Source organism: Frieseomelitta varia, unplaced genomic scaffold, assembly GCF_011392965.1.
Source record: "Frieseomelitta varia isolate USP_RPSP 00005682 unplaced genomic scaffold, Fvar_1.2 scaffold_354, whole genome shotgun sequence".
Taxonomy (NCBI): Eukaryota; Metazoa; Arthropoda; class Insecta; order Hymenoptera; family Apidae; genus Frieseomelitta; species Frieseomelitta varia.
In genome coordinates this window covers 122175-135437 of record NW_025110095.1, presented here as the reverse complement: position 1 = coordinate 135437, position 13263 = coordinate 122175, and the positions used below count along the sequence as shown (strand labels likewise).

General features: G+C 37.2%; 1 protein-coding gene across 5 annotated transcripts; it reads right to left on the bottom strand.

The window, feature by feature from the left end:
• Positions 1 to 2717: 2717 nt before the first annotated feature.
• Positions 2718 to 12562, bottom strand: LOC122530802 (serine/threonine-protein phosphatase 4 regulatory subunit 4-like). Of its 5 annotated transcripts, none has more exons than XM_043658098.1 (16): positions 12365 to 12562; positions 11409 to 11659; positions 11218 to 11291; positions 10804 to 10910; positions 10392 to 10621; positions 10139 to 10267; positions 9961 to 10067; positions 9705 to 9896; positions 9476 to 9634; positions 9226 to 9408; positions 8712 to 9158; positions 8519 to 8612; positions 8406 to 8445; positions 8308 to 8327; positions 8186 to 8222; positions 2718 to 7964 (listed from the first exon to the last, which is right to left on the bottom strand). In XM_043658098.1, the coding sequence occupies exons 1-16, from the start codon at positions 12403 to 12405 to the stop codon at positions 6446 to 6448; spliced, it is 3630 nt and encodes a 1209-aa protein (XP_043514033.1). In that variant the 5' UTR covers positions 12406 to 12562; the 3' UTR covers positions 2718 to 6445. The 5 variants fall into 5 exon arrangements, with proteins under 5 accessions (XP_043514033.1, XP_043514035.1, XP_043514034.1 ...); XM_043658100.1 differs by having other exon boundaries at positions 2718 to 7577; positions 12365 to 12560; XM_043658099.1 differs by lacking the exon at positions 12365 to 12562 and adding an exon at positions 11739 to 11878.
• Positions 12563 to 13263: the final 701 nt, after the last annotated feature.

Below are 13263 nucleotides of genomic sequence, written 5' to 3'. Positions count from 1 at the left end.
CAGAAAATGGTACACGGCCTGAGAGAGGGTGGCGAGGTTTCTAGTGTGATGAAATGCGCTCAAATCGTCTTCGGGAACCATTATCGCGTTAGAATTGATTTCACTTGCGCGTTACAATGCCGTTTCGTGTAATTGCACGTTCACCAGCGCAATAATTGATTCGCAAGAGACAGGCAGGAGTGAGAGAGAGAGAGAAAGATAGATTTAATGGCGCGAGAGAACCGCGAGCGATCCGCATTGTCGTCATCAGGGATTATTTATGCCATACGAGTAGTCTGAAACGCTTGGCACACATGTACTCACAGACATTGTAGTATATAAAGTACCAGAGACCAAAAAAAAAGTAAGAAGCGAGATGGCACTGGCGAAATTTGTTCTCTCCTCGCGAATTTAAAACCCCCTTTCTTTGCATGCATGTGCGGTCTCGCGATCGGTTTTTCAAACTGTAGAATTTCCATGTGCACACCAACACAGACGCATAAGCAATCCGCTGCACGTGGCCGTCGATGCTACCGGCTCGTCTCCTAAGTGCTCTCGATTGCACGCGATCGTAGCAATTACGGGTAAAAAATGGGGAAAGTGCAATCGAGAGGGACGCGCCGCGTCTTCCTGCGCTCTCGACGCGTTCTCGTTTCTTCTTCGGCGATATCGTCGAGTCACCGATAAAGGAATCGTTCAGTTCGACGAACTGCTTCCTCGAGTACGATTCTTGTATTTCGAGCGTAAGTAGGTCGACGATATTTGATTGGCTCTATCGTACTATTTGATATTGATAACCGGAGTCCGAAGAGCTTTCGTTTTAATTTTAAACTCGTTCCTTGAATTTTCATTGTCTTTCTTTCATGCTCTTTAGTAAACGGGGAATGATTTCTTAATCGTTAATCTCCGAAGGATGCCTCTCGCGAGGAATTCAAGTGAAATATTTTTTTTCATATTCGTGTAAATTTGAGATCAACTTTAACGTAAAAGAAAAAGGAATGAAATAAAGGATTATGTACAGGATCAAATTTTAACTTCGTAACGTGTAATATAAATTACGCTGTTGCTTATGTTGCTCGGTGTAATTAGAAAATCAGTCATTCGATATAGTCCGAATAAAATATTCATTCTCAAGTATGGAACTTGCATCAAAGAAATTAAGTTACAAAAAATAGGAGAAAGCTTTGTGATACAATAAAAAAAAAAAAACGCAAACTTTTATTTCTGTGAACTGTAGCCTCTCTGGAAAATTATGAATTGATTCATTTTCGTCGATCATCCGTTGCTTTCGTCCATCATTGTTCTAAATAGCGTGATTAACATGTGCAATATAACGTCCCCGTGTGCAGAGCGAAGAAAAGACGTTGAGCGCAAGAATGCGAGGGCTATTTCGACGAGACCGTTAGCATCGAGCTACGAAATCTCATACGATACTTCTGCCGTAGTCTGCTGAGCACACGGACGATGATCGTGTGCAAATAAAAGAGCATAATACACGTGAATCATTGTGAGCGAGCTGTAACCGCGTAAATGAATCGCATGTAATGAACACCGTGCCATTTTTATTCAGACTATTACCCTCTGACCGTGAGATGGCGATGCATCAAGGCGATGTAAATGTGTACCTAGAGATGAGAGAAAAAGGAAACGCGTGAATTACACTAGATGATAAGGGCATACATTTGCAAGAGCACCGTGAAAACGAAAAAGAAAAGGAAAATGAGGAAATCGGAATCCGTTTACTTTGACAATCCGTTTCTCGACAGAGGGAAAAGGAAGATTCAGTTCGGACTGTGCTGAAGGATCAGAGAAGATGATCCTCGTCTCGTGAAATAGATGGAAATAAGAAATTTTATATAAAGCCAGGTGAGGTGAGAAATCGTCCTTCGACAGTGTGTTTAAGTTCTACTTGCTCGAGAGAATTTCTAAAAGATTAGATGAAAAGAGAGATATACGTATAGAATGAGAAGAACGGTATTTTACAACTGCGAAGATGAAAGATGTTCGTTGTCGAGAATCACGAGAAAAATATTTAATATAAAGAAAAATGCCGCGTTTATTTTCGAAAATTCTCATTAATTGTAGCGCGAGAACGTCGACGCGCTTCGGAGGCGCGTTCGACGAATTCGAAAATGAAGAAAGAAAAGAAAAAAAAAAAAGGAATCAAACAATAAATCAACGGGAGCTTACGTACCGGGCCATAATCTCACGTTTAGAACGCATTTCATCGGATGGGGAATGAAAAATTCCGATCGATTATCTTTCTCGAATATCTTTTTTATAATCAAGGTAAGCGGGTGCGTGTGAGTGAGCGAGGATGATCGAACAAGAAGAAAAAAAAAAAATCATTATTACGTATTTCGTAAGTAAATTATAAAAGGAACTCATACACAGTTTGTAGCGACTCGAGTCACTGATTTATTAAGAAAGTAGAAGAAATAAAGAGATTAAAAAGAAATTCTTCGTTTGCTTTTCCTTCGTTGTCGCCTTTCCCGATTTCCTTTACGAAACAAATTGAATGAAAACGTCGAACAAGAATCGCTCTTTACCACATTACGAGAAAATACTACGATCATGCATATTTTACAAGTTTCGAGTACCTAAAATGCTCTCTTTACGTCGACTTCTGACGGAATATTTGCAACCAGCATGCATGAAAATGATTTACAAAGAAGAATATCTTATTCGTGGCTTTCATTCAATTATTGAGAGGTAAGATCGTTAAGAGACGGGTGGTGTAACAAAAAAGGTTCGATTTATTGTTCGTAACGTATATTAAAACAGACGTATAATATCGACAGAGCCAATAAAATCTACGATCGCGTTGTTCTTTTAGTCTCTCTTCACATTTAACTAGATTTTTTTGTTTCGTTTCTTACAGATATACCTCACAAAAATACACTTCTTTCTGTTTTGTAACATTCCTCACTCTTTACGGGAGCAGTTACGAGTAATAAAAATATCGTTTCGACGAATTTGATCATTCGTTCATTATGCGCGACGTGAACGTGTCTCTGCGTTATTTATTTTGTTTCCTCTTTGTTCTCGCGTTTAAATATGTATCTTTATTTTACGTTACGTTACGTTATTTTATTTTATTTATTTTTTTGTCATCACAGATTACTCCTTCCCGAAAGAAACACATATGCTATGGCGTTCGATCGTTTCCTCTCATTCGCTAACTTTGTTCCTAACGCGGTAAATTCAATTGACGGACGACGTGTCTCTCCTTCCTTCTCGTCCGATAGTCACCATGCTGTCATTTCGTTTCTTTAATATGGTCGGCGACCGACGTTTGTCCAGGGTAAAGAAAATTCTATCTCTCAAGAGAGTACTCTATACTCTCAAGAGAGTACTCGGCTTACGTAACAATATGTATATAATATATGTATAACAGTGTCGACAATAAAAGTGCTCGTCTCTTTTTTTCTTATATTTCGTTCCTTTTCTTCCTTTTCTACGTATATAAAGAAACGAATACAATTAACAATTACGTGAAACGTGTAGCACGAGTGTGTGTGTATGTATGTATGTACTTCTTATATATAATATACTGCGTATTATTATTTTTTTTTTTTTTTTTGTTTTTACTTTCTGGCACAAAAGTTAATATTAACGTACGGTAAGATCTGTACAAAAATAAGGAGCAGCATTTTAAGCGGTTATTTCTTGGCGAAAATTCGAGATTCGAGAAATTTTACATTCTCCCTTTGTGTGATCCTCCTAAACATACCCGAGTGAACGTTCTCTTCGTTCTCTACTTTCGCTTGCTTTTCTTCTTCCCCGTGCTACGGTTCCTGTAGTTGCACATTTAACAATTTGTTCAATTTTCGTTAAATCATGTATACTTATTAGTATGTATGTATATAGTATATATATTTATATATAATAAATTCTAAGATTTTCTATAAAAAGAAGTTTCTTTTTTTTTTTTTGTCACAAGGTTAACCAACAACCGTACGATTTATGCGAAAANAAAAAAAAAAAAAAAACAAACACAGCGCACACGCTTTCTTTATAAACTCGACACGCCTCCTTAGAATTCTCCCATTGACAACTTCCGTAATCGCTCGTTGACGATCGCCATCGTCGTTTCTGCGTTTGCCATTTAAAATTCGCGAAATCGTACGGCTGACGCTACCCTAAAGTCTCCTATAAAAATAATACAACAAGCTTTGCTATGTTATCATATATGTAAGTCGATAGCCGTACGATCTTACAATTATAACAAAATAATTAATATCGTTACGCGGCAACAATCGATCAGTAAATTGCGTCTCTTTCTAGTCGCTAAGCGTAAAGAGTGTGATCTATTCTCGGTGTTCAGCAGCTTGTACAAGAGAAGGTTATATTATCTTGTTCGTAGACCGTGAATAACGATTAACTGCTACACAGGCGAAAATCGGATTGACTAGCGATTATTCGAAAACTGTTCTATATAAAATCGAGTTCGTTATCCTCGGAAACATGATCGGCGGAAACGAACGAAAGAAGACGAGAGGTCGTAACTAAACGAGGATGAGCATCGAGCGTAACAAACGAGTTATTGATACGTATAAGTGGAGTTAGTCGATGCCTCGATTCTTGAACAATATCTTTGTAAGCCTACTACATACTACTACGATAATTCTCTCTTTTTATTCGAACAACCTACCAAGATCACGATATTTAAATATCGTACGTCGTGATACATGTATATTTTGGGCGTCGTTTCTTCCAAATTTTCACCGTAAACCTCTCCGCATTCGGCGGTACGGTCACTCTCTTCCCAAGCGTCGAAGTCTTCAGCGTCTCTTCAATGGCACTTGCACTGCAAAGCTTACACGGTATATGATACAAGTACATAATGCCTTTAACGGTTTGTACGTTGATACTTGATCGTATCGTTAGACAACATCTTTGGCTTTGAAGCGTTTTACATCTTTCTTCTTTTCATTTCCTTTTGATCATTCGTCCCAAAATACATCTATTTAAAAGCTCAATGAAAATATTCTGCGAAGATATTATACGTGTCCTTTCTCTATTACCGATATATCTCTTCTTGTTATATATCATCATTCCACGATACTACGTATGTAATTATTACACTCGACAAATTGTCTTGGTCAGTCTATATGCGTGATTTTTCTCTTTTAAGACTGTATGATATTTTCGCGTTTTAAGACACAACAGTAACTCCAGTCCGCTATATAAGAGAATAATTATAACCGTTCGACGTGCTTAGAGGGAATCGGGGAATCGAGAATCCCTAAAATTGCGATCAAAAAGTTATTTTTTTTCTTTTTTTTCTTGTTTCTCGTTAGTTCTTCGAATAAAACTTAATGCTGATATTCGTAAATCGATCGAAAATTACAGTAAGTAGTGTGTGTGTGTGTGTGTGTATATATATATATACACACACACATAACGTTTCCTACGTAACGCGATACAATGATGAAAACCGATGAATTAAATCGTTAAAATGCTGGCTGTTATAAATAAAACGTAATACTTGAGTCTATACGATACTAGGCTTTTTATAAATTCATGCTAAATTACAAAAGATCATAAAAAAACTTAGTAAAAGATCCTAGTAAAAACTTATCTAACGTTGTTAGAACATAGAATCCGTTACAAGGAAGATGAAGATAACAGAAAAAAAAGCGAAATACAAAAGTCTTATCGAACATTTAAAAAAACGTTGTTTTACAGGTATTGAAAAACTAGCCTTGCTGTTTACAACTATTTAAGACTAGACCTAGAATTGGCTATTAAGATAATTAAATCTCTATCCTTCGTTATCTCGTGTGTGTAGTTTCGTACATGTAATAATCTATTTAAATATATTCGATCGGTAAGTGAACTTTGATAGAGCAATACGTATTAGATATGCAGCTATAAAATTAAAGTGCAAAATAGTCTTATTCTTTTACTCTTACGAACCTCGATACGGTCTAAATAAAACCAGTCTTCCAACTCAAACTGTTCGTTACGTTTTGTACAAACGTCAAAATATGCGATGCATTTTCCCAATCGATGTATCGAAAGGTAAAAGTTTTTTCTTTTATATTTTAACATGGGAATACTTCGAGTAAAATGAAGCATGAAAAAGTTATCTAGCGTAAAGCATGCGTTACTGACAATAAATGAGAGTTTTATCGCCCGACCTCCTTACACTTTGCCAATTACGTACGAATAGAAAAATATATCGTTAAATCGATATTAACAAGAAGTGGGACAAGTATGGAAGAAGCGATTCGGAACAAGCTTCGTAACAATTTTTAAATACTTCGTCATTTCGTTAAAGAAAACGTTAAATTCTCCTCTTAGAGATTAAATGCACGGAATATAAAGTATCCCACGAAATCTCTCAATCTATCTGACACAGGTCTGCAATTAAATGCGAACCAACACGTACAATTTTTTTCTCCTTTTTTCCCCTTCTTTTACCTTGATCTCTATCTTAAATGCATTCTGTGTAATTACACTAATACAGTTGGTACTCTTCAAACTTTCGGCACAACTTGTCGATCTCCTCATATCTAAACTGAGAACTCACGGGGCTGGAAGCCCTGGTAGCGGGTGCAGTTCTACTACGACGTACAAAATTTTTTAAGGGTATTTTGCTATGTCCCTGATTATGATTTACATCTAAAGTCGAATATCGTCTTAGAGCCCGGCTAAGACGATCCGAAGGTGTGTAGTCGGCAACGTCTAAGCTATGCTGTTCCTTCAACATAGGCTTGGTCTCTTTCGAGTCCAGCATCTTTAAACTAAAGTTCGCAGAATGTCGTTTAGTCCTGTCTAGCATGCACTTTGACTGCACGACTTTAGGCTTATCCTTATCCAATATCAACGAATTCCGTCGTTTCATTTTATCATCCATTGACCTCTCCTCATTCACGCTGAACCCGAATCTCGATCTTAGAGGCCCAATGTACAATACATCCTTTTTGTCTAGCTGTTGATTCTCTTTCACCAGACTCAAACCATCCTCGTAATCAAGCGATCGTAATCTTATCCCTTTCGCTTGACTGCTACCACTTGTTCTCCGTTTTACACCGTCTTCGTACTCGGCGGAGAAATTTCTCTTAGGCTTCCCTTTCTCGAAGTGCGTCGAGTTTCTTTTCGTCCTGTCTAACGTGCACTTGGACTGTACTACTTTCGGCTTCTCTTTATCTAATATTAACGAATTCCGTCGCTTCATTTTATCGTCCATCGTCCTCTCCTGATTCACACCGAATCCGAACCTAGATCTCATCAATGGACCAACATATACCGAATCCTTCTTACCAAGCTGTTGATTTTCTTTCACTAGTCTCAAACCATCCTCGCAGTCAATGGAAGTCCTGACACCGTTCGACTGATCGGCATTCGTTCTTCGTTTCATGCAATCTTCGTATTCAACGGACGAGTTTCTCTTAGACTTTCTCTTGTCAAAGTTCATACTTGTAGGCCGAATGTGATTAACATTGAACGAAGTTCTTCTCTTACCAAACATAGAATCTTGCAGGTGCGGTATCTTGGAGGTGCTCTGGGAGAATTGCACCGGTATTCTGATACCAGCATCCACCAGGAATTCGTCGTCCGATAGCATGACCGGTATCTCGGGCATAGAGCTACAAGGCCAACAAGAGTTATAGTGAGCTGCAAGCGTTCTTACAGTGGCAGTGTCCTTGCTGGCAATGTTAGTGGAAAACTCGCGAGCATAATCTCTGGTTAGTAGGAAATTTTGTTGCGATCTTCGCCGGTTCTCTCTCATGATCGCCAAGAAGACAGACTTTGCGTAATCGGACGAGGGACAAGAATGGAAAGCGTACTCTTCCGCATAATCACATTCACACGGTTCCGGCCACAATATAAATGGCAATGCTAATTTTGATCGGCTTTGCTGAGCCTTTTGCATTAGATAATCACTGCACGATCCATTGTCAAAGTTAGTATGGGTTGTACTAATGTTCGAGTTGGTATGCCCTATTCTTTCCCAAGGATGTGTTAATTGAATTCTGTTAGATGCAAAGCACGCAGAATTTGATATTAGATTCTTGATGATATCGTTAGTAAACTAAGAAAGATAGTGAAATTTAGCTCTACTTTTTCATCAGTTTTAAAAAATCTATTTCTTCTATTCTCGAATATTACTGTTATATTGGATGTTAGCATCATGCTTAAAATTAAAGTTAGTTTTATTTATATGTACGAGTGAGTAAATATATAATTTGCGTACCTTGTTTTTGTTCCGTCAGTTGCTTGGCGAGAAGTATCTGTAATAGATGTTAGTCGTTTTAATTTAATTTAATCAATGATGTATTTCACATTTAATGAGAGACAACGGAAGCAAATATTTACCTTTTGATGATGTTTGCGGTCTGAAAAAGAAAACAAAATGAAATATTTATATTAGTTGAAAATATTATTGAACATTTAAATTATAAAGTATAACTTACATCGTTTTTGATGAGGATTCAGTTCCTCGTCGCCATCCACCTATAATTACAGTAGTGTTCAATTTTTAATTGCTGATAACTATGATAATATATCAAAATTTATTCTTGTATACCTTTCTTTATAGGAGCTGCTGTGCCTGGAGATTTTCCACTTGTCATTGCCGATAATCTTTTTTCTTCTTCGAACTTTCTGATATCTTCAATACCCTGTTTTAAAAGTGCAGCAGTAAGTGATTAATACGAAATGTTTTGTGCAAAAATAACTTATTCGCAATAAAATCGAATTAATATTTTAATGGTACTTACAATTCGGCTTTCATATTTAAGTGTTATATCATCCAACTTTTTTATAACGGAGGTTAACTCAGCTACTACATCTCTGTCTTTTTCGCTATTTATTAAATGCGTTAAAGTCGCCTCTAACACAGTTAACAATTTTTTATCGGCCGGTAACCGCAGCAGGCTTTTTAATTGAGGCATCAAAGAAACTACCTTCATTCTTATATTGGCTACAGTATCTTCTGCCATGTTCAATAAAACAGTGAAAAAATGCTCCTTGAAATATACAGAAGAGAAAATTTCCAAGGCCTCTATCATCATACGGACAAACATCATTCTCACATAACAATTTGGATTATTAGCTAAATCTGTATACAATTTGCTACGAAGTTCTACCCTTTGCATAGGTTTCATATTGTAACGTAAAAGAAAAAGATATAGAGTTCCTGCAGAGAGACGAACGGGTATTGGCCTCTGAAAATTAAAAATAATAAGGAAATTTGATCGCGTCGTATACATGCGATTTTTTTTTATAACTTACAGCATTTAATATTCTGAAAAAGGCCATTGGCACAAAATACGAGTATATAAAGTCACTCGGAAAGTATTTAGGCAATATCTCAAGTTGTGAATGCATCAAAGACACCAATCTCCAATTGTGTGTGGCTGCTATTTCCGACTCGCATTTCAATAAAGCTCTACCTATTTCCATAACAGTGGAATCCTGCAATTGATAAATACATAATAAAATATATTTCACAGATGTCCAGTTAAGAAAGAAGCATGCAGACCATCTTATCTACTCCGATAATTTGACTTTCAGCCAGGCAATCAAGTGTTAATCCTATATGAGGAACTAAACCTTGTAAAACTTCTTCATTATTATCTTTTAATAATTTTATTAGATCCGTTTTTATATGTCCGCTTTTTGGACCCAATACTTTGGCCACCTGCATAGGTTATGTTGATCAATAAAATGTTGTATATCGGAATTTTATAATACAATTAAGAAACTCTCACTTCGTGGATTCCGCATGCTACAGTTCTCCGAACCAAGTAGTAATGATCACTCGCCAATGCAGTAAATGTGAGAAGTAATGCGTTTGTATCGTCCACAGAATTTGACACAAAGATGAACATTGCTGGCAGATTAAACGCGCAACATCTTCTGCACTCGACATACTTTTCATCTTCATCAAGATTGGTACTCATCTAGAAAAATGTAAATTTATACGATTTATGAATGTGTAAACTTGTGTTATTCGTGTAAACTTACAAATGGAATATGAGGTTTCGATTCTTTCTTCATTAAAACAACACCCATTTGTGCAAGTTGTTGAAAATATTTTAAGAACCACGTTTTTTCCGCAGGTAATAAGCATTCTAAAATATCAATCGAATATCATTATTGCAATTGCGATAGTAAAAGAGTGTAAATTCATAAAACGTCTTACTTTCTAGGCCAAGTACAATCTTTCCAAATTCTTGGGCAATGACACATATTACATTATTATCTGACTGTACAGACTGTGTATTTTCACATAATTTTTTAACAAGTGGCACTATGATAGTTTTTATTGTATCTGCAAATAATTATTATTGCATTGTATCAGTCTTGAAAGACTCGCATTGAAAAACTAATTGAAACACATTTTATTACAAAAAAACTTGGAATGCTTATAATGCACAACTAATCATTAAGCATACCTTCCTGAAGATGAGGTAGCAAATACGCTATTGTTTGTACAGAGGCGCATCTTACATTGCTTTCTTCATCACTTGCTAATTCTACGAAAGATGGTAGCAAAGCAGATTTTACAGACTCAGCACCAAGACCTTCAGCAACAAAACGTAGCTGCAAGCAGATACTAGCTCGTACGTCACTATTTACATCCTGACAGAGGGAGTGTACCATTGGTAGAACTTCCTTCTGTATCCTGACAACATTTTAATACGTACACTTATTTAATGACTTTATTGAGGAAGAATAGTCTTTTTACATATTTTGCACATTATCTAATTTCTGTATGTTTCATTATTCATTCAAGAATACCGTCAAAGAATTGCTATTCCCGATAACAAAAATATCAGAGACTTTGATAAGATGAAACATACTCACAGAGCAGAATCAAATCTTGTACAAATCTTTCCTAATATCTTGCTGCATATTATCCTGGAGAAGATAGGCTGTGACAACTGTCCTTTGCTTACAGTCAATGGAAGAATCTGTGTAATTTTATTTCTATTATCATCCAGATGACGTTAATTATTACATCTGAGTAATATCCCAAGAAATCATTATATATATTAATGAAATTATGCCAAATGCATAATTTCTCTTTGCAACAAATGAATTTTGATAGAGTACTTGATGCTTAGTCTAATGCCAAGTAACAAAAATAAATCAACTTCATCACTGATCTACCATAATGATATTGTAAGATTGCATATATGCCATAAAAATTGCGATACGTTTGCCCTTCTAAATCATACAGTTTTCTGAATATCAATTTCTAAGATCATCTATACAAACCTGCTTTCTTATGACTTCTACTGGCAGTAACTCTATCACATCCAGTAAGGTCTCCAGCCATGCATGACAGATAACTTTAAATGTATATATATACATGTTTAGTTACATAGAATAGAATGCATAAAACTGCATGAAACTGATATAGGTTTAACTAGCAACTCTAATCGTACAAATGAATGAAACTTCTTTACCTGGATCACGCTTTTCAAGCGAATCTAAAATACTTTGGAGGAATGTTCGACTGAAGACATTATGGTTGACAAGCTTCTGCTCTAGGATCGTTTTGAATGTAGATGAGGCTGCAATATGGAATTCCGTGGACGCAGTGGCCAGTGACTGCTGCACTTTTGGTATCACGCGTGTTATACATGATTCTGTGTCTGTGGCCAAGAGGCTTGGTAATGTTTGTATAAAATTGAGTTTTTGAATTTCATCGCCTTTCCTGAAATAATTACGCACGTAAACAATACAGAATAAAGTATAGATTAAAATTTTAAAAAAAATTTTCAAATATTGTTTACATTTAAATATATTAATAATCATGTGCATCAACAGAGTAATAATTTATTTTACAAAATATCAAACTTTCTGGGACAATTAAACTTATAAGTACGATCCTGTCATCCTCGCGTTACTTTCCTCAAGTACGTGCAACTTCCAAGGACAGGAATCTTTACATAACGTATCCTTTTGGAGCATGTGACAATGTTTTCACTGGCACAGTGTGCGTGTATTCTCGCGATTTTCATTTCATCGTAAATCCTCGCTGTTTGAAACGATAAATGCTCGTTGTTACAGCATCGTTATGCAAAGAAGAATCGATAATACTATTCGAATCTTCGAATAAACTACGCCTCGAAATCTTATTACTCCGAACGGAGGCTCTTGAACAACTGCTTACGAGATACTCTCGATAGACTGTAATTTCCTCCGAGTGTCTTTTAAAGGACTATAATTAGCAACGCTTAGGCGGCAGGACAGTACACTCCTTGAACGACGCTGCGTTATTTTTGGAAACTGTGTGCATGGGTTCGAACGAATGGGAAAGAGTCGGGGGAGAACGGGAGAAGACGGGCAACGATTGCGAGCGAAGATTCACTAAAAAGGAAAAAAAACAGAACTACTCTCCTCTGTTCCGACCACTTACCGTGGAGATGTGCTCTTGTACAGAGCTTCCTCTTGCAACATTTTCAAAGTGCATCTTATTGTTCAACTGGATCGCACAAGAAAGCGGCGGGGACCGATGTGTGTTTAATCACTATGCGTGGACGACGACGCACGCGTACGCACTCTCATGATGCACTCGACGCAATAAAAACAACACGACGGAACCTAGATGATAACTAAACTGGGCTCCCGACTCCGACGTATCGATTATATGCGACTTGTCGTACGAGGCGGCGAGCACGCCCGAGTTCACCCGGAACCGACCGAGAGCACGGCCTACGTACGTGTACGGCCAGTGATGAAAAACACGTAACGCCCGTGCCGCGCGTAATACAATAGATCGCGATGCGTCGATCTCTAGTCGATCGTTGTGCAATCGACGAAACCGATGCGGTCATTTTGTGATCCCGGCGCGGATGATGCATCCTGCTTTGAGGTACGTCGTTTGCAAGTTTCCAAAAGGGGACGCTTCTTGAAAAACAGTAGCATTCCTTCTTAGTTCGTTACGCAACGTCCGAGAGACGCAGGTTATTTGGATGCGCATTTCCGAATTCTTAAGCTTCAATCGGTTGCGTAACATGCACCGTCTCAACTTGTCTTAACTTTCGTATTCAGATGAATATTAATTCCGATTAATTCCGATGATTACAGTACCGATCGTTCGTACGGCGGGAACAGAAAAACTATACTTATCTTAGATGACTATTTAGACTTTATAAAATTAATTACAAACGATGCCACGTTAGCCTTGACGCGATAATCACACGGGATTACGTGGTTTGATTCAAGGTTTCGTACAGTGATTTGTCGAAGCACTATGCGCAAAATTGCTATTATTAACCGAGCACCAAGGATATGACGGTTCTCTGTAAAAAAAAG

Bases quoted from the DNA above. Each gene is read 5' to 3' on its own strand.
- LOC122530802 (XM_043658098.1), bottom strand. From the start codon at position 12,405: ATGTTGCAAGAGGAAGCTCTGTACAAGAGCACATCTCCACG. The intron at 9,409-9,475 runs GTCTGCATGCTT...TATCAATTGCAG, and splicing joins TTATCGGAGTAGATAAGATG to GATTCCACTGTTATGGAAAT. The intron at 8,223-8,307 runs GTAAATATTTGC...CATCTATTACAG, and splicing joins ACCGCAAACATCATCAAAAG to ATACTTCTCGCCAAGCAACT.